General features: G+C 53.5%; 1 protein-coding gene across 1 annotated transcript in view; it reads right to left on the bottom strand.

Moving 5' to 3' along the window:
* Nucleotides 1–15451: 15451 nt before the first annotated feature.
* The window catches only part of LZTS1 (leucine zipper tumor suppressor 1), a 44980-nt gene continuing 34116 nt past the window's right edge, over nucleotides 15452–26315 (bottom strand). The window contains exons 2-4 of the mRNA XM_016210883.2: nucleotides 23559–24028; nucleotides 21663–22466; nucleotides 15452–19201 (exon numbers count right to left, since the gene is read on the bottom strand). Coding sequence (XP_016066369.2) covers nucleotides 18530–19201; nucleotides 21663–22466; nucleotides 23559–23903 — 1821 coding nt within the window. The 5' untranslated portion in view covers nucleotides 23904–24028 and the 3' untranslated portion in view covers nucleotides 15452–18529. The remainder of the gene's footprint in view (nucleotides 19202–21662; nucleotides 22467–23558; nucleotides 24029–26315) is intronic.

A 26315-nucleotide genomic window follows, 5' to 3' on the forward strand; every position in this document is an offset into this window, starting at 1 on the left:
TACCAACTGTGATTTTATTCCAAACCATTTTCCAGTTTGGTGTTTGAACACCTACCTACCTAGCACTCTAACTCTATGGTGTCCTCAGCTGCCCTCCCCATATGAAACCCTGCTGTGGCAACAGTGAGCTGGTGACTGACGTTGAGAAACAATGACAGATCACTTCCAGTGACTAATCAGTCACAGGGCTTTGTATTCTCAGCAAGAATGGCAAAACCTGTCTGGAAAACTTGGCCAATGTTTTCAGGCACCTGAGCAACCTAGGAATTGTTGGTTCCTCTCTGATCAGTCCAACACAGTTCCTTTTTAAGAGAAAAGAAAGACTTCTGCCAGTGGCAGTCCCTGAGGTGAAAGGCACAGATAAACAAGATCTGGGGTTGGCCAGTCTCCTTTGAGGGTCCCTAGACGAGAATAGAACACAGCCATTTGCTGTGAAGAGCAGCTGCAAGTAGTACGCGTAGGACAGACCACTTACTCTAGAGGATCTCGTCTCCAAACTCCAGAGCTTATTTTATTTTATTATTATTTAAATATGTTTTTATTGATTTCAGAGAGGAAGGGGGAGAGAGAGAAAGAGAAACACAAACATCGATGAGAGTCATTGATTGGCTGCCTCCTGCACGCCCTACTGGGGATCGAGCCAGCAACCCCGTTCATGGGTCGACCCTCAACCACTGAGCCACGACAGCAGGGCAGAGTTTTTAATAAATGTAATAAATTTGTGACTTGTTCACAGTGAAGGAATGGCAGAACATGAGCTAGAACCTAGGCCTTTAAACCTGATCTAGTGCTCTTCCATAGCATTGTGTTAACATCCAAGTTCACTCCGTAACTTGAAATAGGCAGGTGCAAATTCCAACCACTCCGTGGAAACCAGGGCTTTATATTGTGGCTAAAAGTACAGTATTTTAAGGGACAGTTGTTTTGTGAATGTAAACAAGAGGCCCTGATGACATAGGGTCAAGAGCTTCAGGGGTCACTGCAAAAAGTGAAGAGGTTGGGAGAAGGAAAGATCGGGTCGTGCATAGACAATAATCTCCAAATGCATCTTGCTTGCTCTCTAAGCAGTTGTGTTTGGCTTCTCCACAAGAGGGCAGCAGCTCCTGAGCCGGCATGTGCGGCAGAACACAGCTCCAGTAATGGAGACAGGCAATTTCCAGGGGCAGTTCACTGAATCAAACGGTGGCGGGGGTTTTGTTGTTGTTTGGTGTTTTTGAGCTACACACTAATTTGGGGAACATGCTCTAATAAAAATAAACGAAAACAAGCCAAAACTGGTGCAAAGAGCCCCGTGGAATCAGGAGCTCTGGGTTAGAAGGATCAAACAGATGATCCGGTCCAACTCTCTCCTGATGACTGAGGGCCCTTTAATATTTGATACAGTGCTACCCAGCTTCTGGTGATAGTGGAGCTTCCTCAGGAGGCAGTCCACTGCAGGGACGGACCTCTCTGATGGCTGGAATGTTCTTCCTAAATCAAGGTATAACTTGCCTCTGTAACTTCACATAGTGCTGTCTGTGGCCTGTTTCCCAGGGCTCTTCCATGTGATAACTATCCACTGCTTTGAAGATAGTTGCCATTTTTTCTAAGACTTCAGTCTAAATATTTTTAGTTCCCTCAACCATCCGTTGATGAAATTATTCACCTCTTCAATATGTGAGTAGGATTAGGACTCAGATCTATCCTTCTGGAACAGGGGTCTTTATACTTCTGTTCTTCCAAATGGGTAACTGGAACTGAGGTCATGAAAACCTTGAACATGGTCTTCAGAATCAACTTCCATGGAAGGCGGGACTCTGATTCCAGCTTCGGTTACTGGAAACCTCAGTATGCTCCGAGCTGAGACATTCTGTTCTCTGGTTCTGTTGTACTTTTCCCCAGGACCTCTTATTCAGTAGTACTCATGTGTAACCTAGCACTGGGGAAGTTTCACCAATGGTTTACTTAATAATACTCATTGTTCCAATAAGACTCAGAAAGTGCAGGTAAGTACAAAGAAATAAGAATCCCATCATCCTGCTACTCAGGAAACTTAACATTTTGTTATATAGAATCCCTTAACAGTCATGGCTTTGTCCACCCATCTTGTTAAGCAAAAGCCCAAAGCAATTATGGCTTCTTTCTCCCACAGACCAGGTATACAAGTTAATGGGAATCATGTCAAGAAGACAGATGTATAAGCTGTAAACTCTCAATACATACACTTAGGAAACAATGAGCTATGCGGTTCAATCTGTATGGTGTCATAGTTAAAACAACACAGCTCATATAATAAAAGTAATTTCAAAATAAAGTACTTTTGTTTGGATTACTTAAACTGCAATGAGGGGAAACATGGTCCCCTAGAAGAACTTCAAAGCCCCTTCCTATGCATCAGTCCACTACTCTTACCTACTTCATCTGCTTGGATCAAAGGCTCGGAGGGTGGAGGGATCCATTCTCCATGCTTCTTTCTGTGCTTCCTCCCTCATCATGAGATCTCAGGACTAGAGTGGGGAGGCTGAGCCCTAAGGAAGCGTGAGGAGACCAGGCTGAAGTGTGAGCCAAGCTAGAAGCCCACCCCTCACCCCCACTGGAAGGGAGGTGCAGGGTAAAGGCTGAAACGTGCTCATTTCTGGACCAGCCAGAGACTCAGCCCAGGAAATATACCCCTAAGTGCTTTGACAACCTGTGAAAAGACCAGGCAGTTACCTGTGTGTTTGCCAAGGATTCTGAAAGATACAAAAGCATGCGTGTGAAAGGTGTTTTAAGCCAATAAGGGCTGGCCTGCAGAAATTTCATCACAGGTTCAGCGTGCATGCCACAGTTTACAGGAGAGTCTGCTTTGACAGGTCAGGACCTGAAGCCCCGGCTGTGCCCTGGAGCAGTACAGGTCATGTGGGAGCATGGCTACTACCGTGTGGGTTTTATTTTCAATAGCAGCTTTGTTGTGATACGATTCACATACCATACAAGTCACCAATTTAAAGTGCGCCATTCAGTGTTTTTGGTATAGTTGCAGAGTTGTGCAATCAGCACTACAATCAGTTTTATAACATTTTGATATTCCCTCCCCCCAAAAAAATCCTGTACCCACTAGAAGTCACTTCTCATTTCCCCCCAACCCTCTCAGTCCTAGGAAGCCAGTAGCCTATCTGTCCCTATGGGTTTGCCTGTTCTGGACATTTCATATAAATGGAATCACTATATATGGTCCTTTGTCGCTGTGCCATTATGGATAATGCCTCTGTGAGCATCCATGTACAGGTTCTTATGTGACGTATGCTTCACTCCTCCTGAGTTTATGCCTAGCAGTGGAATTGCTGGGACATAGGGTAACTCTCTGTTAAACCTTTTGAGGAACCACAGAGCTCGCAAAGCAGCCGCATCATTTTTATCCCCACCAGCAGTATGTGAGGGTGGGTTTCTCAATGCCAAAGAATTTGGTTTGCTTGGGCGATGAGTAACTTGTAGAATTCTTATTTAAAGATATACTTAATGCCCCCCCCTTTTTTTTTTAAACACTAGACCTTTATTTATTATGAGACTAAGTGCTTAGATACAGTTGAAACTAAAGATACATAAATTTTGCATCCTGCTTTTTACTTAATTGCATGGGAAGCTGCACTTATTAAGCATTCAAACAATTTAGTGACTCTACAATACTTTATAAATATACCATATTTCCTCTATTGTTTAACAGGCTATTTTCAACTTTTCATTTGTGCTGTGAATATATATATTGTTGATATGTAAATACTTTTCTGTATTCTGAGATACTTACTAAAGAGATTTCCAAAAGTGTAGACAGAGAATGCGACACTACCAAAGCTCTTGACTTACAGTGGCAACGTGCTTTTAAAAAGTACTCATGGCACTTGTGGTCCCACCATCAGTGTATGGGTGTCCTCATTAGTACTGGGTGTTCTTTCTTATTAAAAAAATAAAATTAAAAACAAAACCTTAATTTTAAGAAAAACTTTCCATTACGGTAACATACAGAAAATCACACAGATCATTAATATAGTAATTAGTATAGCTGATGGATTTTCACAAAGCGAACAGGCCTGTGGAACCAGATCCTACTCATCAGACAGGACATTGTCAGCCCCTCAGAAGTTCCCATCATGCCCTCTTCCAGTGCCCGACTCTTTCCACCCCCTCCCCAAGGAAACCACCATCCTAACTTCTAATACCAGAAGGGGGAAGAGGCCTTGCTAATTTAATGCATTAAAATGTACATTATGTTAATGGAAACCAAGTTACCACAAGATTCCCAGCCTTTTAGCCGTTTGTGTTTGTTTTGGAAATCCAGGGTCTACACTTTGCAAAGATAGGTTTTTTTATTTCAGGGTCCCCAGTGAGGCCGGAAAATAGGGAGCCCATGTGATTTCTAAATTCCAGGACCCCGGATTGGCCTGGGCCAGTGTGCATGCTTGTGCTCAGTGTCCCTTTTAGGGATATGGTGGGGCTTCTTTCTTACCACCTTGCTGAGGCAACTAGGGGCTTTTGTCTGCCCCTAGTTTTATTGAGATATAATTGACATATAACATTGTATAAGTTTAAGGTGTACAACATAATGATTTGATATATGTTTATATTACAAAATGATTGCCACGGTGGGATTAGTTAGCATTCATCACCTCACAGTTTTGATTTTTTTCCTTGTGATGAGAACTTTTAAGATCTACTCTCTTAGTAACTTTCAAATATACAACACAGTATTGTTAACTATAGTCACCATGTTGAACATTACATCCTCGGGACTTAATTATCTTATAAATGGAAGTTTATACCTTATGACCCCCCCTTAATCCAATTCTCTCACCCCCAGCCCCTGCCTCTGGCAACCATCAATCTGATCTCTATTTTTGTGAGTTCAGAATTTTTATTTAAAAAAAAAATGTTTTTATTGATTTCAGAGAGAGAAAGGGAGAGGGAGAGATAGAAACATCAATGATGAGAGAGAATCATTGATCGGCTGCCTCCTACATGCCCCCTACTGGGGAGTCAAGCTGGAAATCCAGGACCATGCCCTGACTGGAAATAGAACCGTGACCTCCAGGTTCATGGGTTGATACTCAACCACTGAGCCACACTGGCCAGGTTAGTATTTTTAGATTCCACATATAAGTCAGGCCATACAGCATTTGTCTTTCCCTGTATAACTGATTTCACTTGTGCCCTCAAGCACCATCCATGCAGTTGAAAAGAGGGCCTGGATCTTAATTCCTAGATGGGTGGCTCACATCATGGCGTCCTCAGGGAATACCAGTTGTTTCCTGGTTTTCAAGAAAGGGTCAGATGTGATCTTCTCAAACTGTTCTCTGTTCCCTTCTTGCCCCCTTCTCCTCAATTCACAGATTCATCTTCTCAGGCAAGACTGGCCGTGGTTACCCAAGCCGCAGCCCTGGGGACGCAGGTTCACCCAGGGCTGCTTTTATGAGCTGTGGGCTGTGGGTAGGGAAGGGTCGCGTCAGGCAGGCCTCCGCAGCTGCGACACTAGGGAGTTGTTTCGGGCACAGAAAGGATTGACTCTAAAGCCCTAGCGATTCTCGCTGCGTTTCCACTACTCACCACAAGGTGTCAGTGGACTGCATGGGAAAAGGGGGTGTTCTTAGGGGCAGGGAGGCACTCCAGTCCTTGTGTGCCCTCCTTCTGAAGTCCTGTTAGAAGCCCCGAGTGGGAGTCGGCAAGGGGCTCCTTTCCCCTTCCGGCCCTTTTCCACCCCAGGGTCTCACTGTAGTCCCAACTCGTTTATACCCAAAGATGCCTCTGTGTTCTCTTCAGGACATGCACCCCCAGGGCTGTGTACCAATGGCCGGAATGTACATATTTACTACATTCCAGGCTGAGACTGAAATACAGAATCACTTGATTTAATTATTGAAACAACACTATGATACAGGCACAACTAGTTACCTGTTCGACAGATGAGGAAGTGGAGGAATGGAGGTTAACAGTAGCAGGATCAAAAACCCAGCCAGGGCTTTACCTGGGTGGTTTCCCCTAGAGGCAGAGCCCTTCCCCGTGGTGAGCTCTCTCTCTCCCCCTTAGATCACTCACAGGCAGATTCCCAATTACCGTGAAAAAGCCAGGGCTGAGGCTGGCCTTTCATGTCTCCCAGGTGGCAGACAGACAGGTGTGCCACAGTGATTGTTCTGAGACAGCGGCCTCCTTCCCACCTCGAGGTCCTGGGGCCCAGGCACACTTGATTCTTTGCCTTTTCCTCAGTGTGTTACACCTCCAGCTCTCTCATCTTGGCTTTGGTATCATACAAGGGGCTGCTCCTTTTCTGCTCAAAATCTTATTCTACCCCCAAGTCCTGTTATGGGACGGATAATGTACCCCCAAATTCCAATACTGAAGTCCTAGCCTCCCATACCTCAGAATGTGACCTTATTTGGAAATAGGGTTGTTACAGATATAATTAGATTAGATGAGATTATACTGGAGTAGGGCTCTAATCCAATATGACTGGTGTCCCTTAAAAAAATACTGCCGTGTGAAGATGGCGGCGACACAGGGAGAGCAACACTTGGAGACTGGAGTTGTGCAGCTACAGGCCGAGGAGGGACAAAGATGAGCAGCAAAGCACCGGATGCTAGGAGGGGCCTGGGGCAGATTCTCCCCCATACCCCTCCGAAGGAACCAACCCTGTCCACACCTTGATTTGGGGCAGGACTTTGACATCTCAGTTTCTGGACCTCCAGAATTGTGAAACAACACATTTCCTTTGTTTAAGACACACAGTCAGTGGTTCTTTGTTACCGCAGCCACACAACACTCATACAGACCCAATTCCAATGCCCTCTCTCCAGTCTGCTGTGGGTCAGGACTAAGATCCCTGAGGGGCCCAGGAAGGCACAGGCTGGTGTCAGCTCCTTTATCCTGCAGGCTCCAGAGTCTTGGTGGCACCGCCCTGTCCCCTCTAAGAGAGGGTGCCCTCCCCTAAAGAGGGGCTCTGGGAAAGGGGAAGGCAGCCTTGGCCTCACTCCCAGGCGACAGCTGCGCATGCCGAAGAGGGGGTCCTTAGAACCTAAGCCCAGCTGCCTCGGCTCCTGGCTGGGCCACTGACTATCCATTGTGTTGGTGGGCCTTGCATCTCAGGTGATGCCTGTCTACCCTCAGCCTGGGAGCTGTTTGAGGACCAGGGCCTGTTAACCTCAGCCCAGACTGATCCTAAATGGGGCCCTGAAACAGGCAAGTGACCCCACAAAGTGGCAAAGTGAGCAGGGCTGAGAAGGAGCAGTTCCATGGGATAAGGGTAGAGGGAGAAAGGGACAAACGTTCCTCCCAAAGGCCTCCATTTAGCACCAAGATGACCTGAGGCCAACACTACCGTTTCCCTCTCCCCTCACTTAGCCCACCGTGGGGGGAGGGGCGGCCAGTTAAAGGTGGGTGCTTTCCCTTCACTCGCTCCAGCTGCTCCCAGTGACTGATGAGTAGGCATTATGGTTCCTATTTCACAGGTGAGAAGACTGAGGCTCGAGGTAATTAACTTGACCAGAGGTTGAATACCAGCAGCAGCCGCTCTATCTGAGCCCCGGTGGGTTTTGAAGCAGAACACCGCTTGTCTGGGTGCTGGCTCTGGCCCTGGGTTTGAGGAGAAGCCAAATAATGTCATGGAGCAGCCAGCAGGGACCCCTTCTGCGGCAGAGGACCTCTGTACCGCCTCATCACCAAGTTCACTCGCTGATTCTTATAGCCACTTGTAGGAATCTTATCATTACCCCTCTGTGACTTCTGTGACCGAGCCCGATGCCCCGCAGGGCTGCCTGTTAAACAAAGGGCCACTGTGCCCCCCGCCTCCCCCCCAGTCTGGCGGGGACAGCAGGTATCCCAGCAAATGGGGAGGCAGGCCCAGCTGCCGCCAGCACGTCGCACACTCAGCCCCTTAATACTCCTCCTGCTAAGTGGTGATTGCGGGGCCTGGGGCTGCCTGGGGCCTGGTCCTCCAGCCACCTGACTGCAGCCGGTGGCCGAGAGCGGGAGCAGCTGGCGGGCGCACTTCCGGGCGCGGTGGCAGATGCCAGGCCAGATTATTCCAGGGGGGGCTTCAGGGGGGCCTGCATTTGCACTTCAAAGGGGTCGGGCCCCAGTTTCACACTCTTGGGACCTGGGGCTATTCTGAAGAAAATCAAGTTGCCTCGAGTGAGTTACCCACCCGGGCCCACCCCCTTCTTCACCGGAGGGCGGCTTTAAACAAGCCGAGGGGTTAACCCGCCCGCCTGCAGACACGCCCAGGCCCCTGCTCCGCTCCCCAGGGCCTGCTTCAGGCGGCGCCCGCACAGGGACCCCGAACGGTGGCCTTTCGGGCTCAGGCCTCCCAACCCCCGTGATGGGCTGAGCTGTGTTGACGTCCAAACCTCCAGGACCTCAGAACAGATCCTTATTTGGAAATGGGATCCTTGCAGCTGTAATTAGTTAAGATGAGGTGGCCCCTAATCCAACATGACTGGTGTCTTTACAAAAAGGAGACACACATGGGGAGAGTGAGGCCGTGTGAAGACACAGGCTCGAAAGCAGCCGGGGGAAGCCGAGGGGAGGGTGGAAGGCTCCTGCTGCCGGGGTTCGCCTGAGGCCACCCGGAGCTGGGAGAAACCGAAGGACCAGTGTCCCCTGGAGCCTCCAGAGGGAGCTGCGCCCTGCCCTGCCCTGCCCTGCCCGCACCTTGGTTTCTGGCTCCCGGCCTCAGAACGTGAGGCAATCCAATTCTGTTGCTTCAGGCCTCCTGGGCTGTGGTACTGCTTAGGCAGCCCTGGGACACGAACAGACCCCTGGAAGGTAGGTGGTGTTACCCCAGTTTAATTAAAGAGGAGACAGGCTGAGAGCTCCCCGGCCCCCCCGGGGCAGGAAGCTAAAAGTGGTGGTGGGGGCCTCTGCCCCTCCGCCACCCTCCCGGGCAGTTTCAGCAGGACCTGGCTCTGACAGCAGGCGGTCTGCGGTGGCTGGGGGAGGGGAGACCAGCCTCAGTGTCTTCCACCCCCACCCCATGTAATTAAGGCATGACCAGGGCCCTAAACCGCCTAATGAAATGGGACTAGAGCACCCTCCCCCGGCCCCGCCTGGCTCCTCGTGCTGTTTGCACAGTCCATCTTCTAATTACTCACGTCTGTCTCCGAGGCCACAAAGCCGGTCCTGAGCGCAGCTGGGGCTCCCCCTCTCCCCCACTCCTCCCCCTCTGCTCAGGGCATGCTGATTGAATGTGGGTGCCTCCTGTGCTGGGCACTGGGTGGGGATCTGAAAGAAATGAGCACCCTCCAGAGCTCACCGTCTGGAGGAAACCGAGGGAAGAGGTGTTTCAGCTCCTTCCAGGCAGCCAGCAGCCCTCCTGGAAGGCAGCGGGACCAAGGCCCAGCCAGGCTCAAAGCACAGGCTCTGGGGCAGCTCTGTCCCCGCCGCTGGCCCCGTTGGTGAGGCTCTTTGCTGTACTGCTGTGCACTGTGCCATCCCCCCACGCCCCGGTGGCGGGCAACCTCATGGGTCAGAAGGTTGCTGGGATCCAAGGGTGGGCTATGTCCCACCCAGAAGCCAGGCACCCAGTCCCAACAGAGCAGCCTGTCAGTTTCCTCTGGCCTTCACTGTCAGACACTGGCTGGTGGCACTCCTTGCCTGTCCTGGTGCCTCAGGGGACAGATTGGAGCATGGTGAGGGGGAAAGACCACCAGGTGAGAATCTTGTGCTGTGACTAGTGCTGTGACTCCTGTGGGATGTAGACTGACTCCCGTGGGACGTAGACCTGGAGCCACAGAACCAACGTGCTGTCCCTGAGGATGTGGGACAGCATCCCGGTGCCTCTGAGAGAAGGGAGGGCCAGTTACCGTGCCTGCCCTTCCTGGGACAGGAAGCAGGGGACCCGTCCCCATGCTAGTCTCCTCCCAGCCTCCTGCCTGGGAGGCTGAAGCAGCTTAATGATCTCTTGCCTCCTTAGGCGGTTGAATGGGGAGCCCTCAGCCCTCTCAGGCCACCTCCCCAGCGTGCAGCCATTAGTGTCCAGCCTGTTCTCTCTCCTCTGTGTGGAACACAATCGCCTGGAAATGGCCACTTCCTCTGTCACTTATAGCCTGAGATGGCCTCGCCAGCAGCCAGAGGGGGAGAGTCTTCACCACGGACCCTCTGGATCGTCAGGACGTGTGGATTAGGGAAGGGGACCTCAGAGGTTGAGGGGTTTGCTCAAGGACACTTAGGGGAACTGGCAGTGAAGCCTGTGGGAAGTCTAACGGCCATTCAGAGCCCTCTGCCAAGGACGGAGCACCCACTGTGGCCAAGGACGTGCTGGGCTGGCTCCTGGGGCTGCTGCGCAGAGGTTACTGACAGCTGAACTGCTGGGCTGGCTCTTGGGCGACTCAGAACCGCACTGCACAGCACGCCCCGAGGCCCCTTTCCTTGCCAGCCCAGTTCTGGTGCCCCAGCTGCCCTGCACAAGCCTAAAGTCTCACCAGGGAGATTTGCTGGGACCACCCGAGAAGTCCTTAAAAGTGCCTGTCACACAGCATGTTGGAGATATTCAACAAATGTTCCTTCTGTTCTCTGTAACTTGCCGAAGTTCCTAACAAGTTTGGTTCTTGGCAGTGAGGATGCTGAGTGCCTGCACCGTTGTCTTTGGGGGCAGGAAGAGGGGCAGTGTGCATGTCCGTTGTCCTTCGGCTTTACCCAGGACTCTTGGTTTGGTCTTGGTGATATCCGTGAGGACTTGGAGGTGGGGTGGCGAGAGATAGGATGAAGGGCCCCATCCATATGGCTTTGGTGTGTGGTGCAGGGTTGAGAGGTGGGGGCAGGCAACAATGAGGGTACAGAGAGGAGTGGGGGGAAGAGAAAGAGGCTGTGGGGGGGGACCCCTCCAGGAGGAGACCCATTCCCTAGCTGGGAGTGTAGTAGCTGCAGCTCTCAGCTGAGATTCCCTGAGACTCGTCCTCAGCTCCAAGAGCTCCTGAGCCCACAGCTACAACTATTCCCGGGGGACCACGGGCAGTGGCTGGGATGTAGGACAGATCCCCCCGAGGAGGCTGCATGCATCTGTCCTAGAGCCAGCCTCCTGGGGAACCTCATCAATGTCACAGGCACTTTCTGGAGGTTGACCTGTTTCCTGGTGAGGGGTAGGGATAAAATGGAAGAAATGTAGTGCCCTGCAGCCCCTCCCCACCCGCACCCATGTATACACACACACACCACACCCACACCCACCACATCCACCCCCCCCCCACACACACACTCACACACCTTGCAAGCCCTAAATTTCAACATCAATTTAAAAATATCCGGAATCTAGAGAAAAGGAGCATTGTCTTTTTTGCAGGTTTACCCTGTGTGTGTGTGTGTGTGTGTGTGTGTGTGTGTGTGTGTAAGAAGAATAAAGTATCTTGATAGGCTTTTATCTTTTCTATATAACTGTGCCCTTTGGGAATCGTAAATAGGAAAATACCCTACTAAACTAAGATATTTCAAGATGGCAGTGTGAAACTGAGCCTGAGAACAGTTGCTTTTCTCAGGCTCAGGAAGCAGGAGGGAGCTGGTAACCGACTGGGAAGCCGGCTTTGGGCTGGGGCTCCTTTGGTTTTCCCGTGGCTATGCTTTCTGTGATGCCAGCTCTGGCTTCGAGCTGCCAATGGGCCTCGTTGTGGCCCCTCCCGCTTTCTAAGTATAGCCTTTGAGGCCCAGCCAGATGGGAGACGGAGCCAGAACTTCCCTGGAAAGCATTTGCTTTCACAGGGGCCCTGCAGGAAGCTGGGCAGGAGGCTGGTGGGGCTGGTGGGGCTGGAGGGTGGGCAAAGGTGCTCAGCCACCTCCTTACTTCTTTCCCTGGCAGGCCTGGTTCACTGGGCTCTCTGTCTATACAGAATGGGCTTGGATGGATGGTCCTGAGGCCTGAGTGGGTGGTCCTCTCCCTCCAGTCTGATAGTGGCCAAAGCTGGGGCCAGAGTAGACCAGGCTCAGACTGAACTGGCATTTTCAGGGGCTGGAGGATGGGTGACCCTGGAGAGCTTAGGCCACTCTGACGGCCAGTGGCGGTGGGGGGAACACAAGGTGATTTTGGACCAGCTGATCTTCGGCTACTCACTCCTGCTCCCTTACTGTGTCCACACCCAGCTTCCCTGCTGGAGCCCAGCGATCTCCCAGGGCCCCATTTGTCTCTAGTTTGGGAAATGCTTCGGAATTCCATTCACTTATTCGGGGGCCACCTCTCCTGGAATATTCATACTTCTGAAAGTTTAGCCCAAAGACATGCATTTCTAAGGTGGAATTTCAGGACTCTGAGATGGGAAGGGATGTGCTGAGGGGATGGTCGGCCTCCCTTCATCAGTCGGTAGGTGGGCAAGAGGGGCTCAGACCACCTTTTTGTGGCCTGTCAGGAACAGTGGATCTGGACTGTAGTAAGGGTGAAAGGAGAGGCAGCCTGGTGTCTGTGCTATGGTCACAACCAGGCCTTGTACCCTGGGGGCCTAGGCTCCCTGAGCCGCAGCATCTTTCCGTGTGCAGATTAGATGCAAGTGCAGATTTGGGAAGTCATCAGCCCAGCCAGTGCACGCTAACTACCTTTCTGTGGTCCTGGGCAGCGCCCCCGCCCACCTGGCCTGCTCTGCTGCGCGCTTGTCTTCCTGCCTGGAAAAACCAATCTAGCAAAGGGAGCCTTGGCTTTGAACCCACAGGCTGTACACACAGGGAGGGCCTTGCTGGACCCTGCAGCCCAAGAAGGTGCCACTGGTGATGGGTCACGGCTGGCAAATCATCCTGTACTTCTGGTGTAAGGAATATTTCATTTGCCTCACCTGTCACTGATCATAAATGCCTCTTGAGCTACTTACTGCTCAATAAGCCCTAATTAAGGCAGTGGGGGTGGGGAGCAGGAGGGACAATGTAGGGGGAAATCTGTGCCTGTGTGTGTGTGTGTGCGTGTGTGTGCACGTGTGTGTGCGCCTGTGTACACATGAGTGTGTGTGAGCTCAGGCTGGTGCTGTGAGGCAAGGCTGAGTGGGGGAGGGGCCGTGAGAAAGGAGAGGCTGCACTTGGGGTGGGAAGCCGGATGCTAACTGCTCCCTTTGGGGGGGGGGGGGTTGGTGCCACAGGCTGGCCCAGGCCTGTTCCAGGACACCCCCTTGCAAATTCCTCTTTGTTCCTTTCTTCCCCCAGCTGCGCCCTCTCCCCGGTGGGCTTTCCCCTCAAGCCAGCCTTCTGGAGTTGAGAGCAGGGGTGGGGAGAAGGGTGGGGGGAGACAGCTGACCAGAATAGAGTCAGCTGTTCCCCAAGGGCTGAAGCTTTGCTGGGGCACCACTGTAGTTCATCACAGATCAAGGCAGTAACGTTATATTAACAAACAATACTAATTGTGGTTAACAAATTATGATAGTAATAATAGCAACTCTAGCTTATTTTTATTAGCATCATCTCATTTAATTGTCAAAACAACCCTCTGAAGCACAGGGTTAAGTAACTTATCTAAGGTCACACAGTGCAGCAGGGTGGAGCCTGGGGGTGAGGGCAGCCAGCTCTGAGTCCTCAGATTGGGCACTTGACCCCCTGCCATGCTGCCTCCCATCCAGGCACCTGCGGTCTCAGGTGGAACAGGATGGGGGCAGAGCATGACCGGACCGGGGGAACATCTTGGTGTTTATTGAGCTTATATTGATGGTAGATGGGATGTTTCAGTGAATATACTTTGATCTGCAGGTAGATTCAGGTTGGCGAGGTAGGTGTTGGAACCGTAAAGTGGAGAGGCTTGAAGCCAGCTGAGGGCATTGAACTTTATTCTGTGGTCAGTGGGATTCCTGAAGGGTCTGAGCAAAGGAGGGCCTGGTGGGAGCAGCACGGGGGATAAACCCGACTTGTGTGCCAGTGCAGTTAATGGACCAGAATGTGGCAAAGGAACCAGCAGGGTTAGCAGGGCCGTCAAGGTGACTGGGTCTGTCATTCACTAGCTGTGTGACCTTGAGGAAGTCCTTTCTAGTCTCTCTTTAGCACATCTGTCAAAGTGAGGTGGGTCGAAGTAGAAGATGTCTAAGATGTCTTGGGCCTTCTGTGACCCTAACGACCACAGCTGAGCCAGTGGGTGAGGGAAGGAAAGAGGAAGGAGGCAAGGGCTTTGCGGAGTGAACACTACAGGATCTAGGGTCTGATTAGAGAGACAGGATCAAAGAAAAGCACAGGGCCAAGGACGCTCCCACTGCAAGCCGAGATTGGTGGAATACAGCCAGGCTGGGGAACAGTTCTGATTATACAGTGCGCTGGATAAATGTCTGCGGAGGCAAAGAAACAGACATGTAAAAATATGTGTAGATAAATAAATCAATTGAACATTTCTCACTCAAGTTATACGGAAAGGTGCTGTTTGAACTGAGGCGTCCATACAGGGATTATGCCATTTCACACAGCCTTGTTTTTCTCTTGCGCCGCGGGAGCGCGATGCTGCATGCGTCAGGCCTGTCGGCGGTCTTCACTGGAAGTGGTGGGTGCAGGTGTTTTAGTGGGAGAGGAAGGTGAGGCTTCGGGCTGCTCAGGGCCACAGGGGTTGTAGTGAGATGCTGGCGTCAGAGGACAGCTGGGAGTGGCCGCCTGTTAAAGAGCTGTCTGCTGAGGCCCCAGGGAAGGGGAGGTTTCCTAGAGAGAGAACTTGGGGGGGGGCAGGGGGAGGTCCAAGTTAGGGAAGGACAGTGACTAGCAGTCTCCCAGAACGTTGAAAGGAGGAGACATTTTGGTTCTCCAGCCTTCCTTTCCCTGGAGCAATCTGCCCCCTCCCTGAACCTTCCAGACAGTGCGCCCTGTGCCCTGTGCGCCTCCCCCACAGCGCTCACCGCTCACCGGGGTGGAGGAGCAGCTGCTCTGTGGCTTCCACAGCGTAGGGTCTGTAAGGACAAAGGGCCTCGGCTGTCCCGTTCGCCTCTGTATCTCCGGCATCGAGGACAGAGCTTGCCATCGAGGCGGAGCTCAGTATTTGTTGAGTGAACACAGGCTCGCGCGAGGGTTTGGAAGGTGAGGCCCGATGCTCCACCTGCGACGCACTGTTGCGGAGCGATTTGGAGGCAGCGTGACTTTCCTCGCCTCACTCGGGAGGCACCTGCTGCGGAGGCTGCCTGGGGAACGCGGCTGCGCCTCCCCCTGCAAGCTCGGCGGCACAGTCTGTGGCCCCGCGAGGGTTCCTGTGCCTGCGCCCGGCGTGGCCATGCTGAGGCCCCAGCTGCTTGTTCTGGGGAAGCAGCAGTCTCTCTCTCTTTCCCTTTTGTTCTTCTCCCCCCCTAAAATAATAAGCAGGTTTGGGGGCTCAGGGAAGGCTTGCGTCTTGGACAGTGCTCCAGAGGAGATGGGGTGGGAAAGCCTTTGCTCCCCGTTTGCTGCCCCTCCTATAGCTGAAAGAGTCATTTCCAGGCCTGTCCCTTTCCAGGCCTGCTTCCCTATTGTTCCTTGCCCTTCGGATGGAGAGGGGCTTGTTGGGCGGCATGTAAGGGGAAGGAGGGTGGCTTGAGTAGATAAAACGGGCTAGGGAGGGCATGAGAAATGGCATTCTTTATTCATAAATAAAAACAGAAATAGTTTACATAGCCGAAAGGGGCATCAAAAATAAAACAAAGCTGTCAAAAGCAAAGCAAACCAAACAAGAAACAACCAAGAGAAAAATAACTGTACATATTCTTCCAAATGCTAGTCCATCCAAAGGCAGCCTTGGCTGGGGGTTCCGGCTCTGCCTGCAGACGCAGCATGGACCCTCCATGCTGCAGGCAAGGGGAGCACCCCCCTGCACAGGGTGAACGGCTCTGGCTCAGGAGAACTCGGGGCCCACAGGGAATGACCCTCCTGAAGCTGCTGCTCCAGCAGCCCAGCCTGGCTTACCTCTGGGCAGCCTCGGCTAGGTGAGGACAAGACCAGGGCAGGGGCTGAGGCTCAGCGGTTGCTTCTCAGGGAGAGATGGCCCCCAGCCCCCACAGAGATTAGTGCCCACAGTGGGCAGAGTGTGCCCAGCAGGAGTCATCTGAACTATTGGTGGCCAGAGGAGACATGTGCAGTGGGCACTGGTGAGAGTCTGGTCATCCCAAGTCCCAGGGGCAGAATCCCCTCCTTGGAGAGGTGGTGCTGGATGCTGCTTTCTGCAGACAGCTGGAACATTTCGTGCCAGATATTCTTTGGGGAGCAAGTGGGTGGGTCTGAGTGAGCTCTCATGCCAGCAGGAGTGCTCAGAGGGAAGGGCAGCGAAGAGGGAAGGGCAGTGAAGAGCTCACGCTGGCCGGGGCCAGGCTGCCTGCTCTGAGGCCCACGCAGTCGGACCTCCCCAGTCCCTGCTCAGCCTCTGCTGTTCACAGCCTCTTTCTGGAGAGGCTGGGTCTGGCATGGTCCAGGAGGAGTAAGGACGTTTTTCCAAAGGGAGGGGAAGAAAGCCACAGGGTGGTGAGGTTGCTATGTTACAGGACCCTGATGCACCCTGGTGCTACTGTGGGCCATACTGGGGCCTTGGGCTCGTGGCAGCTCAGGGAGGGATCCATGAGTTGGCTGAGGGCAGGGATGTGGGGTGCAGGGCACTGTCACGCCATGGTTAGCACCCACCTCCCCCAGTTAGCACCCACCACTTCTCAGGTGAAGGACTGCTCTTTGGGAGGGGTGCCTCCAGCCTGGGGAGGGGGCAGCAGCCCCTGTCTCTGTCCTGGGGGGCAGTCTCACGGGGAGGAAGAACGCAAGGCACGGGCTGGTGGAAATGGAGGGAGGAAGGGCCATGGCACAGGCAATGGGACCTCTTTGATTGGGGGTCTGCACTATGCCCAGTGGCGGTAGTGCCCTCCAGGCAGGGAGGGGCTCTTGGCCTGTGGACTCCAGGTTTAAATCTGGTTTATGACTAAGAGCCATGGCTTCAAATTCCAGAAATGCTCAGGCATAGCTGAGCCCTGGGGATGGAAAGGCAGAGCCAACCGCAGGGAAGGTGGCCCTCCCCTCACCCCAGACTCAGGGAAGGAACGTGATGGGTCCTGGAGTGTCAGGGGCAGGAAGAGCAGCTCCACTCCCATGGGGTGGGGGGTAGGGGAGGGCTGTAGCCAAAGGTCAGAGGTCAGGGAGGCGGGTGGGGTAGGTGTGGAGCTGCTATGACCCAGCCATTCTCATCCCCCATCCCCCTTGCCTCCGTGAGCCCTCCCAGCAGGCAGGCATGAGGCACAGGAACCCGGCAAGGGCTGGCTGTCCTAAGAACAGCAGCTGTGGCTAGAGTCAAAAATAGCACATGGAACAGCCCGACTGCCTGCTAGATCTGGCTTGCTTCTGAAAACACAAGAAAGAAAAAAAAAAAAAAATTCTGAAACAAGCAACTGAGACACCCTACCTTTGCTGTCCTCCCCCAGCTCTGCACCCCTTCGGAAGGAAAGCAGCCTCCCCAGCACTGGCCCAGCTCCCGGCAGCTGCAGCCTCTGGCTTCTCCACAGACAGGGCTCTGTGGGGCTCAGGGTGGAGGGAGGCCAGCCAGTGGCCCTGGGGACCTTCATAAGGCTGTGTCTGCGCCTCTCACTCTCCCTGCCTGGGGCTCCGGCCACCCCTCCTGACCAGGAAGGACTCTTGTCTGAACTTGGCACTGGCGATGTGAAGGGAAAAGGTATGCTGCCGCCCAGGTCATCCTGAACCACCTCAGCGGATAGACGTTATTTTGGATCCAGCAAAGGCTTGATTCTTGGGGGAGAAAACAAGTTCAAAGTGGTCACTGGCCAACTTCAACCAGGCGGGGAAGCCCTGCCTCCAGACCCCACCAGGAACCATCTGGAGGCTCTCCTTTGTTCAAATGGAAAGCCACACTCATCCCGTGTCATGGTGCCTTCAATCTTCCCTTCCTAGCACCTCCCCAGGTCCTCAGTATCTATGGCTTTAAGAAAAGTGGTCACTGAGATTAAAGGCCACCAGCTGCCCAGAGCTGCTCACCTCCAGTTATCAGGACCTGCAGGGTCTGGCCTTGAGCTTCTCCCTCTGCCCCCTGTGGTCCTTGCTGAGTAGACTCTCCTGGGCTACCCAGCTCTCCCTCCCTTCTGTGGCTTGCTGGGATCAGGCCAGTGCTGATGTAGCGAAGCCAGGTTCTCCACACCCCACTCCAACCCCTGCACCCCCTTGGCCAGAGGAAGAGCTCAGGTTATGACAAGGATTCTGATCACCAATGGCTTCTTTCTATTTCCAAGGCATCCCAGTGTATCCAGGGGAGGGAGAATGTGGGAAGAGAGGTCACTGGCCTTCACCACAGCTGCCACCATCCCCGGGGGAGGGTATCTCTAAATATTTGAATAAAGGCCAAGGTTTAGGGAGACCTTAAGCAAATGATGGAGACCCCTGGGCCCATCTCTTGGGAGAGCTAGAGGTCTGGTGGGCTGCAGAATGGTGAGCACTGGACCACGGGAAAAGGGAAGAGAGGCTATGTGGCAGTCCCTCCTCTCCCCTCCACTTCTCTCCCCTTCAGGATCCCAGGTCTGCGTCAGGGCAGGCTTCTCTCAGAGAGGCCCAGTTACTGAGCAGGGAAGCAGGAGAGGGGAGCCCTCCTGGACAGGCTCTGCACCCCTGCCTCCAATGCCAGGTCCCAGCTCTCCCTCTCCCAGGAGGCCCCTCAGATCTCGGTGGCGATGATGTCCTCGTAGGGGATGTCAGCCCCTTCCAGGTCAATCTCCAAAGGCTCCCCCGCACCGTCCCTGTGGGCTAGCTGCTGCAGGGCCTTCTCCAGGCGCTGGTTCCGCTGGTACATGGCCAGGTAGCTCTGCTGTAGCTGCTTCTGGTACTGGATCACCTTCTCTTTCTCCTCCTTCCAAACCAGTCGCTCGTGCTGGAAGCCCGAGGACATCTGGTCGTGGCCTTGCCGCTCCTCCTTCAGCTCGGCCCGCAGCCTCTCCAACTCCCGCTGCAGGGCGGGGATGTCCTCAGAGAAGGTGGGCGCTGGCCCGGCTCCCAGCCCGGGCCCCCGGGACACGCAGTCCCGCTGCAGGGCGGCCTGGGCCCGCAGCTCCAGCAGCTCCTGCTCCAGCAGGTTCACCTTCTCCCGCAGGAGCTCGGACTCGTTCTTCTTGCGCTGCAGCTCGTTCTCGCAGACCTCCAGCTCCAGGCCCTTGGTGCGCAGAGCGCTCTCCAAATCCTGCGTCTTCATCTCCATGCCCTCCAGCTTGCCCCGCGTGTCCTTCAGCTGCGCCTTCAGACTGAGGATCTCACTGGCCTTGGCGTTGACCTCCATCTGGGACTCCTTCAGCTGCTGCTTCAGGAGAGAGATCTCCCCTGACTTCTGGCACACCTGCCGGGGGCGGGGAGGGAGAGAAGAGAGAGTGCCAGGAGGTGAGAGGGCATCGCCCAGGGCAGGCTACCTCTTCCCTGCCTCACAGAATGAAGCTGTCCTGACACGGGGCCTCCAGAGGGTTCCCAGGCATGCTGGTCTGAGTGACCCATGAGGGCCAAGCCCCTCCCTGAAGCTCATTTCATTCTGCAGTCTGGCTCGGTCTGTCCACATGACTCCCTCACCCTAATTCAGAGTAGAAATCTCAGTCGATACCTATGGCCATGTGTCCATCGATGGTCAGTGGTTTAATCTGCCTACTGCCAGCATCTCCAGCATCCACATTTAACATCAGTGGCACTGATTTCCATGTCTGCTACGTCTCCATCGCTGTGTTTATGCCCATACACTCTGACCTCACCCCTGCACACACCCAGCTCCTGTCCTCCCTACTGGGGTGAAGACCACATCCACACATTCGTCCCGTGACGAGCACTGTGCCTGGCTCAGAGGCAGGGCCTGATTCCTATCTACCAAATGATGGCGACTGTGACCTCCCTGCCTCCGGGCCTCCACCATTTCTATTCCTGTTCCCCAACAAAGTTGGCAAAGACCTGCAAACAAAACCAAAGGTGCTAAAGCAGATAGGTGTGTTTCTGGGTCTGGGCCATTCAGGGTCTTGAGTGGCTCAGAAGAAGACCAAGGCCAGTCTGGTTGTGTGTCACAGTGTACTTCCCGCTGCCCTGGGAAAGCTGGTAGAATGAAGCCAGCGCCTGGGCCTCTAACAGGAGGGATTCTGGAAGCCACTTTGATATTTCCCACTTTTCCTCTCATGGTAGAAACCCCTTTGTTGTCATGAACCACGTTGGAAGCACTGACCGGGACCGAGAATACCTTTCAGGGCCAAGCCTGTGTTTGTTTATGGAGGGAGCAGCACAGAGGCATGGTGGAGGCATGGGCCAGCTTGGGATCCTGACTTGACCACTTATGACCTGAGTGACCATTAGCATAGTGGCAATATGGTGCAGCGATGAAAAATGTGAACTCTGGGGCCAAGCTGTCAGCATCAAGTCCTGGCTCTGATACTTATTATGTGGTGGCCGTGGGCAAGCCATCTAACTAGCTATTCGCCATCATAACCTCTCTGTGCCTCATTCTCCTTAACTGTAAATGGAGGATTAGTAACAGTAACTCCTCCATAGGGTAAGGAGTAGTGAGAGAACCTAGGGCCTGACACTTAATAAACACTCTATACATTATTATTATAAATATGTTTGAATATGTCTATGCTATTATAAATGCTTAATTGAACTTAACTTATTGTTTCGCTATATAGCCTGATTGAGGCTCACAGCAATGTCCAGCTTAGCTCTGGATGGGACAAACAAGGATGGATGCCTAATGCCAGCACTGGCTTATATAGCTTATATCTCTGAGGTGTCCCCAAGCCCAGGCTGAGAAACAGTGGCTAGGGCAGGTTCTGCTGTGCCCACATCCTTTCCACCCTGGGAAACCTGGCAAACAGGAAGCGACTCCCTTCCCACCTGTCCAGTTCTCCATCCATCTCTTCCATAGAAAGGGCCCTTTTCCTCTACTTCTGGTAACACTGTCCTTCTAACTTCCAGGACAAGTACAGAGAGCTCCAGTGCAAGCAGATGGTTGTGCTGTAGGGTGGTGGTGCTGGTCCAACCAGACACAATGGCGTTCAGTCCCTTTCCAGGGTGGAGTCTGCCTGGGGTGAACCACAGAGCTGCTAGGTACACTCTCCCACCGGTCCCAGCACCACCTCCAGGGGCCTCCCAGTGAGAACAGCTGCCCTCAGGCAGCAGGATGTGGGGGTCAAGCTGGTTCTCCAGTGGCCAGGTGCAGAGCCTTCACTTCCAAGTGTGCCTGAGTGTGTGCATGTGCGCACGTGAGCCCTTTTCTTCCTGTCCTGTTTCCATCTCAGACGCTTGATAGAATCCCCACTGACACTTCTAGGGGGAGTGATCCATTCTGCCACTGCGACCTGCCACAAATGGGGTCACTCTCACCAGTGGGTGGAGGCCCTTCCCTCAAAAGTAATATATCCTCTCTCTCTCCTGGCTCTTGGACCAGCATGAACTCAGGTATGGCTGTGCTTCTATTGAGCCTGCTGTGAGCAGATGAAGCAAGCTGGCCCTTGCTTCTTATGGTTCAGCTAGGCCTTGCTTCTTATGGTTCAGCCTCTTGGTCAGTGACTTGGTCAATAAATTCAATTCTACTAGGTACACTCTTCCACCGGTGCTGGGACCGGTGGAAGAGCATACCTAGCAGACAGGGAGAAAGTGAGAAGCATGGACTAACTGCATCCCTGGTATGGTTACCAGGAAGCCCCTCATTTGGATCATGAAGCCAGCCCTTTAGTGCAGTGTGCTGGGCAGCTTGTGTCTACACACCACTGGCCAGAACCTGGAGGAGGGGAGGGGCCCGGGCACCAAACATGGAGCACCCCCAGTCTCACCTCCCACTGGGTCTCTTCTAGCGCGGGGGCGAAGCTGGTCTTCTCCTTCTCGTAGGACCGCAGCTTGGTCTCCAGCAGGTCCTGCTCCTTCATGAGGCTCTCAAGCTCCTGCCGGAGCTGCCGCTTCTCTTGCTGGAGCTGGAGCACCTGCAGGTGCAGCACCTGCTGTGTGCGCTGGCTCTTCTGCGAGGCCGCCTTCAGCTTGCTGCTGCACTTCTGCTCGGGGCCCTCCAGCTCCTCCTGGTAGCGCCACTGCCGCTCCTCATAGGCCTGGCTGGAGGCCAGCTCCTTCTCCTCAAAGCTGCGCCGCAGCTTCTGCAGCTCGCCCTCCCTCTCCAGCAGCTTGTGCTCCAGCTCCTGGATGGTGCACTCGTCCGTGGAGATGGGCGAGCGCACGCACGAGGAGCCCCTGTCTGCCTTGCCTGGGTGGGCCAGCTTGCTGCCCCCATCCGAGAAGGACAGCGCCTTCAGGCTCATCATGTTGCTGTCCTGGAGGAGGATGCCCTGGGTGATGTTGTGGGCCGAGCCCCCGAAACGGCTGGCGGGACCCACAGCTGTGACCAGAGGGTCCAGCTGGTAGCTGCTGCTGGTGCTGTGTGTGGGCAGGCTGGACATGGAGTTGCGGCCGGAATCAGAAAGAGCCCCAGAGCACAGGCCGGGCTTCAGCTCCTGCTCCTTGGGCTTGTCTGGAGCGGCGGGGTGCAGCTGGTGGCTGGTACTCTCGGGGGAGGCATGCAGGACTGCTCCTGATCGAGGCAGCACCGGCTTGAAGGCTGTAGGCCGCACGGCACCCTTCTCGGAGGCCTAGGGAGGAAAAGAACCATATGACCTGTGTCTCCCTCCCCACCCAGCCACGTGGCACCCTTCTTGGCCATAATCCTAGACGACCTCGCATGGTGCTCTGAAGCAGCCAATGTGCTGAATCTCTTGAGGAGAAGCAGCTCTGTGCCTGGAGGATGTCCTTAACAATCCCCTATGAACTGCCACCTGCCACCAGCTTGTCCCAGCCTCCTGAGATGGACAGCTCTGGCTCTGTCTCTGTGTGGCGTGGACAGGAGCGTTAGGCTGGGTGAGCATGGAGTCCCCGTAGAAGTCAACCCGTTGCTCACCTCCACTGCCCCTTCCAGTAGACTCCCCGGTGATCTCCTCAAAGGGTTGGGAGGGACACTTGACATAACCCTTTCCTTAAAATTGTCATTTTCATTGGTAGAGTACTATGCAATTTATAATCCCTTTAGTCTAAAAAGCTTAAGGCTCTGTGCAGACATATGGGGCCACTTCCTAGTGTATCAAAGCCAGTGTGGGGCCTGGGGATGAAATAGGAACATGGTTTTTGGCATCCACTGGTTGGCCCCATGAGAGCTTGATCTGGCATGAGGACTGGATTTCTGAGTATGAAGGACTCTTTTGCCCTCATTTCTGCTAAAGATGATGGCAAGAAACTCATTGCCCTCATCCAGCCAGTCGGCGGCTGGCCCGGCTTGAGAGGAGCCACCACGCCACCATGCAGCAAATGAGGAGTCTGCTAGCAAGAGAAGCTGTCAGCTCTCCAAGCGGACTCCCCATCTGCTCTTCCAGATGACACCAGAGCTCCCCCTCCTTCCCACGCACTTGAAAATGCTGCTGTTGGTCCTGCCTTGACAATCCAGCACATCCCGGGGGAGCTCAGAAAGCCTTTCATTTCCCCTTCGCTCAAGGGCTCACCCAAGACTGACCAACATCTCGCTTCCGTTGCCTAACCTTTGATCTCTGCAGTGCGGCTGGGAATTTCCACCCTCACCAAGCTGCTCTGGCCTTTCGAAGATCTAAATGTTTCGGTCACCACTGCCATCCCTCCCTGCCCTGTGCTCTCCACCCATTTTGCTCTCCCCTGCCATTCCAGAGACCCCCACTTACCATTTCTAGCTGATTGGAAAAGGGCATGAGCTTGGGTGGGGTAGACGGGCCAAAGTCCACCCCAGCTTGGCCCCCTAAGTCTCCACTGGACAGTGCAGTATAATCAGGGTGGTGGGAGCCCCGGGCCTTCTGACTGACTTTGATGTAGAAAAAGTCTTCACTCTTTCCCATTTTGGAGCTGGACTTGCCATGACCCGAGTCCTGGGAGAAGCCGAATCTGAGCAGCCCGTCCGAGTACCGGTTGAGTTTCTTGAGGTGGGAGGATTTGCGCAGCTTGTACTGCGAGGCCCGGCAGTGCTTGCTGTGGAAGCCATGGCCCGAGATGAGGCTACTGACACTGCCCATGGCGACTCGGGGCCAGGGCCAGGCAGGGCGCCGTGGGAACCTGGTGCAGCTGCGAGGGGCAGTCCTGGCTCCCTGAGGGTACTGCAGTCATAGCACAGCCTCGCCGAGCCTGGAAGAGCGCAGACCTGGAAGAGACACCGAGCAGCGGTCAGCCAGGGCTAGTCACTGCGGTCCTGGGGGGTGACTTGAAGGGGGTTCTTACAGCAGGGGCTGGGCAGTGGAGAAATGCATGTGTCTCTTAACAGAAGCTCAGTCCTGTCTCTAGGCTCTCCATTCTTCCTTTGTCCCCAAATTCAACAAACACTCACCAGGGGCCTGCTTCCCAAGGGCGCTTTTCTGAGCACGGACACAGCAGTGACTAAGACACTTTTGTCTCTGTGCTCACGGGCTCGTGTACAGTGCAAAGTGGATGGGCCATGAACAAACAACATGGACCATCTCAAGTGACAGAGGTGCTACGGGAAACAAAGCAAAGCACATGGGACGGAATTCGGGGGGGGGTGGTGTTTATACAGGGAGCATAAGGGAAGCCTCTCTGTTGGGGTATCACTTAAAGAGATACCCCAAAATGAGGGAGCACGTCACATGGGAATGTGGGGGAGAGAGAAGCAGCTCAGAAGTAGCCCCGCGTGGAAAGCCCCGAGTCCCTGAGGTGGAGAGTGCCTGGCACATGGGAGGCCAGCGAGGAGACCAGGCGGCTGGAGACCAGTTAGCAGGAGGAGAAGTCAGGAGCTAGCAGGCCCGGGCCACACAGAGCCTGGTGGCCTAAGGGCTTTGGCTCTTACTCTGATGGCTTTAAGCAGCAACACCGTGATCTGACTGAGGCTGCAGAGGGTCCCTCTGGCTGCTGGGTGGAGAAAAGGCTGTTGAGGGGCCTGGGTGGACGTGGTGAGCCAATTATGTTAGGTGAGTGACTGCCACGGCTGGGCCAGGGGGTAGATTTGGATTAAATTTTAGATTTAATTTTAAGTTTCAGCTGATAGGATTTGCTACAGGAGCGAATGCATGGAGCAAGAGAAAGAGAGGAGTCCAGTCGAGTAACTAGAATAAGTCTGTTGCTGTTTATAGAGCTACAAAGGCCACAGAAGGAGCCAGTTTAGGATGAAGTGGGGATGGAAATGTCGGAGAAGACGTGGAGGGTGCTGGAGAGTGGGCGGTAGGAGGGGTGGGAGCTGCGGCGGCTGCAGGTTTCTATGTGGAAGCTGTTGCATGGAGAAGCCAGCTATGGGACTAGAAGAGGCCACCGAGGAAGCAAAGGCAGGGAGACAGAGACGTCTGAGGACTGACCCGTGGTGGCAGCACTGTGAGGAGTATGAGGGAGAGAAACTGAGAAGCTTCCAGCGCCTGCAGGAGACCTGAGGGAGCCACGTAAGAAGCTGTCTCTGAGGATGGAGTCAGTACTGCTCACTGAGAAGCGGTCAGTGGACTTGGCCGCGGGGAGGTCATCAGTGGCCTCGCAAGAGCAGTTTTGGTGGTGTGGCGGGAGGAAAGGCCTGGCTGGAGAGGGTTCCAGAGAGAAAGAGGAGGGAAATAATTACACCCTTGAACGCTGAGATGTATGTGATAGATGGTTTAGATTCCCAGTTATGCCTCCTGCCAGCTCTGACATGTGAGGTAAACTCTCTAACATCTTCAACCTCTTCAATCTTCAGCTTCATAAACTAATTCTAAGATACACTTAGTTTTTTAAAAAAGTAATAAGAACGCATCTTATAATAAACTTTGAAAACAATGACAACGACCTTGCCCTTCACTGGACAGAGGAATGAATACACTGGGATATCAATGCCAACACACGCACAGATTTAGGCAAATCTGTGAGCATAGGTCACATGATTTTCAAAGCAAAGAAAGGCTGTTGTCATTCACTGCAGGAGTGTTTCTTAGCCAGTCAAAACATAGCTGAGCCAATTAGGAAAGACAAAGCTATATGGTTAATAAAACAGGAAATCAGGAGGACCCTGCGCTCTTTATTCCATTCTAAATGATACTGTTGATCCTAAAGGGGCAAAAAATGTCCCAGGCAGGCTATGGAGAGTCGCATGTGCACAGTGGAAGGAGCCAGAAGACGCCTCAACTCCGTGCGTGAAGGCCTGGATTCCACTGTGCACTGTCGTCCTGAAGGACCAAGAGGTTGGGTTAAGAATAAATATGTTCTATGTTCCATTAGTAAAAGCACAACACAGCAAAACATCACTGTGTAACTGTGATGTATGTTGTCCTAGGAAAAGCTTTTATTAAGTTGACGGCCTCCTAGAATCAAGGAGCCGCAGCCATACCTACCCCCGAGGTTCGTTATGAGGCGTATGTGAGATACCACGATAAGCTAACGGGTGTGGACCAGGCACTCAGTACACGGCGTGCATTTTCTTTGGCATCTATTATTATGTTATTACCATTATTCCCTCCAGC

The sequence above is a fragment of the Miniopterus natalensis genome, chromosome 4, assembly GCF_054644295.1.
Source record: "Miniopterus natalensis isolate mMinNat1 chromosome 4, mMinNat1.hap1, whole genome shotgun sequence".
NCBI classification, from domain to species: domain Eukaryota; kingdom Metazoa; phylum Chordata; class Mammalia; order Chiroptera; family Miniopteridae; genus Miniopterus; species Miniopterus natalensis.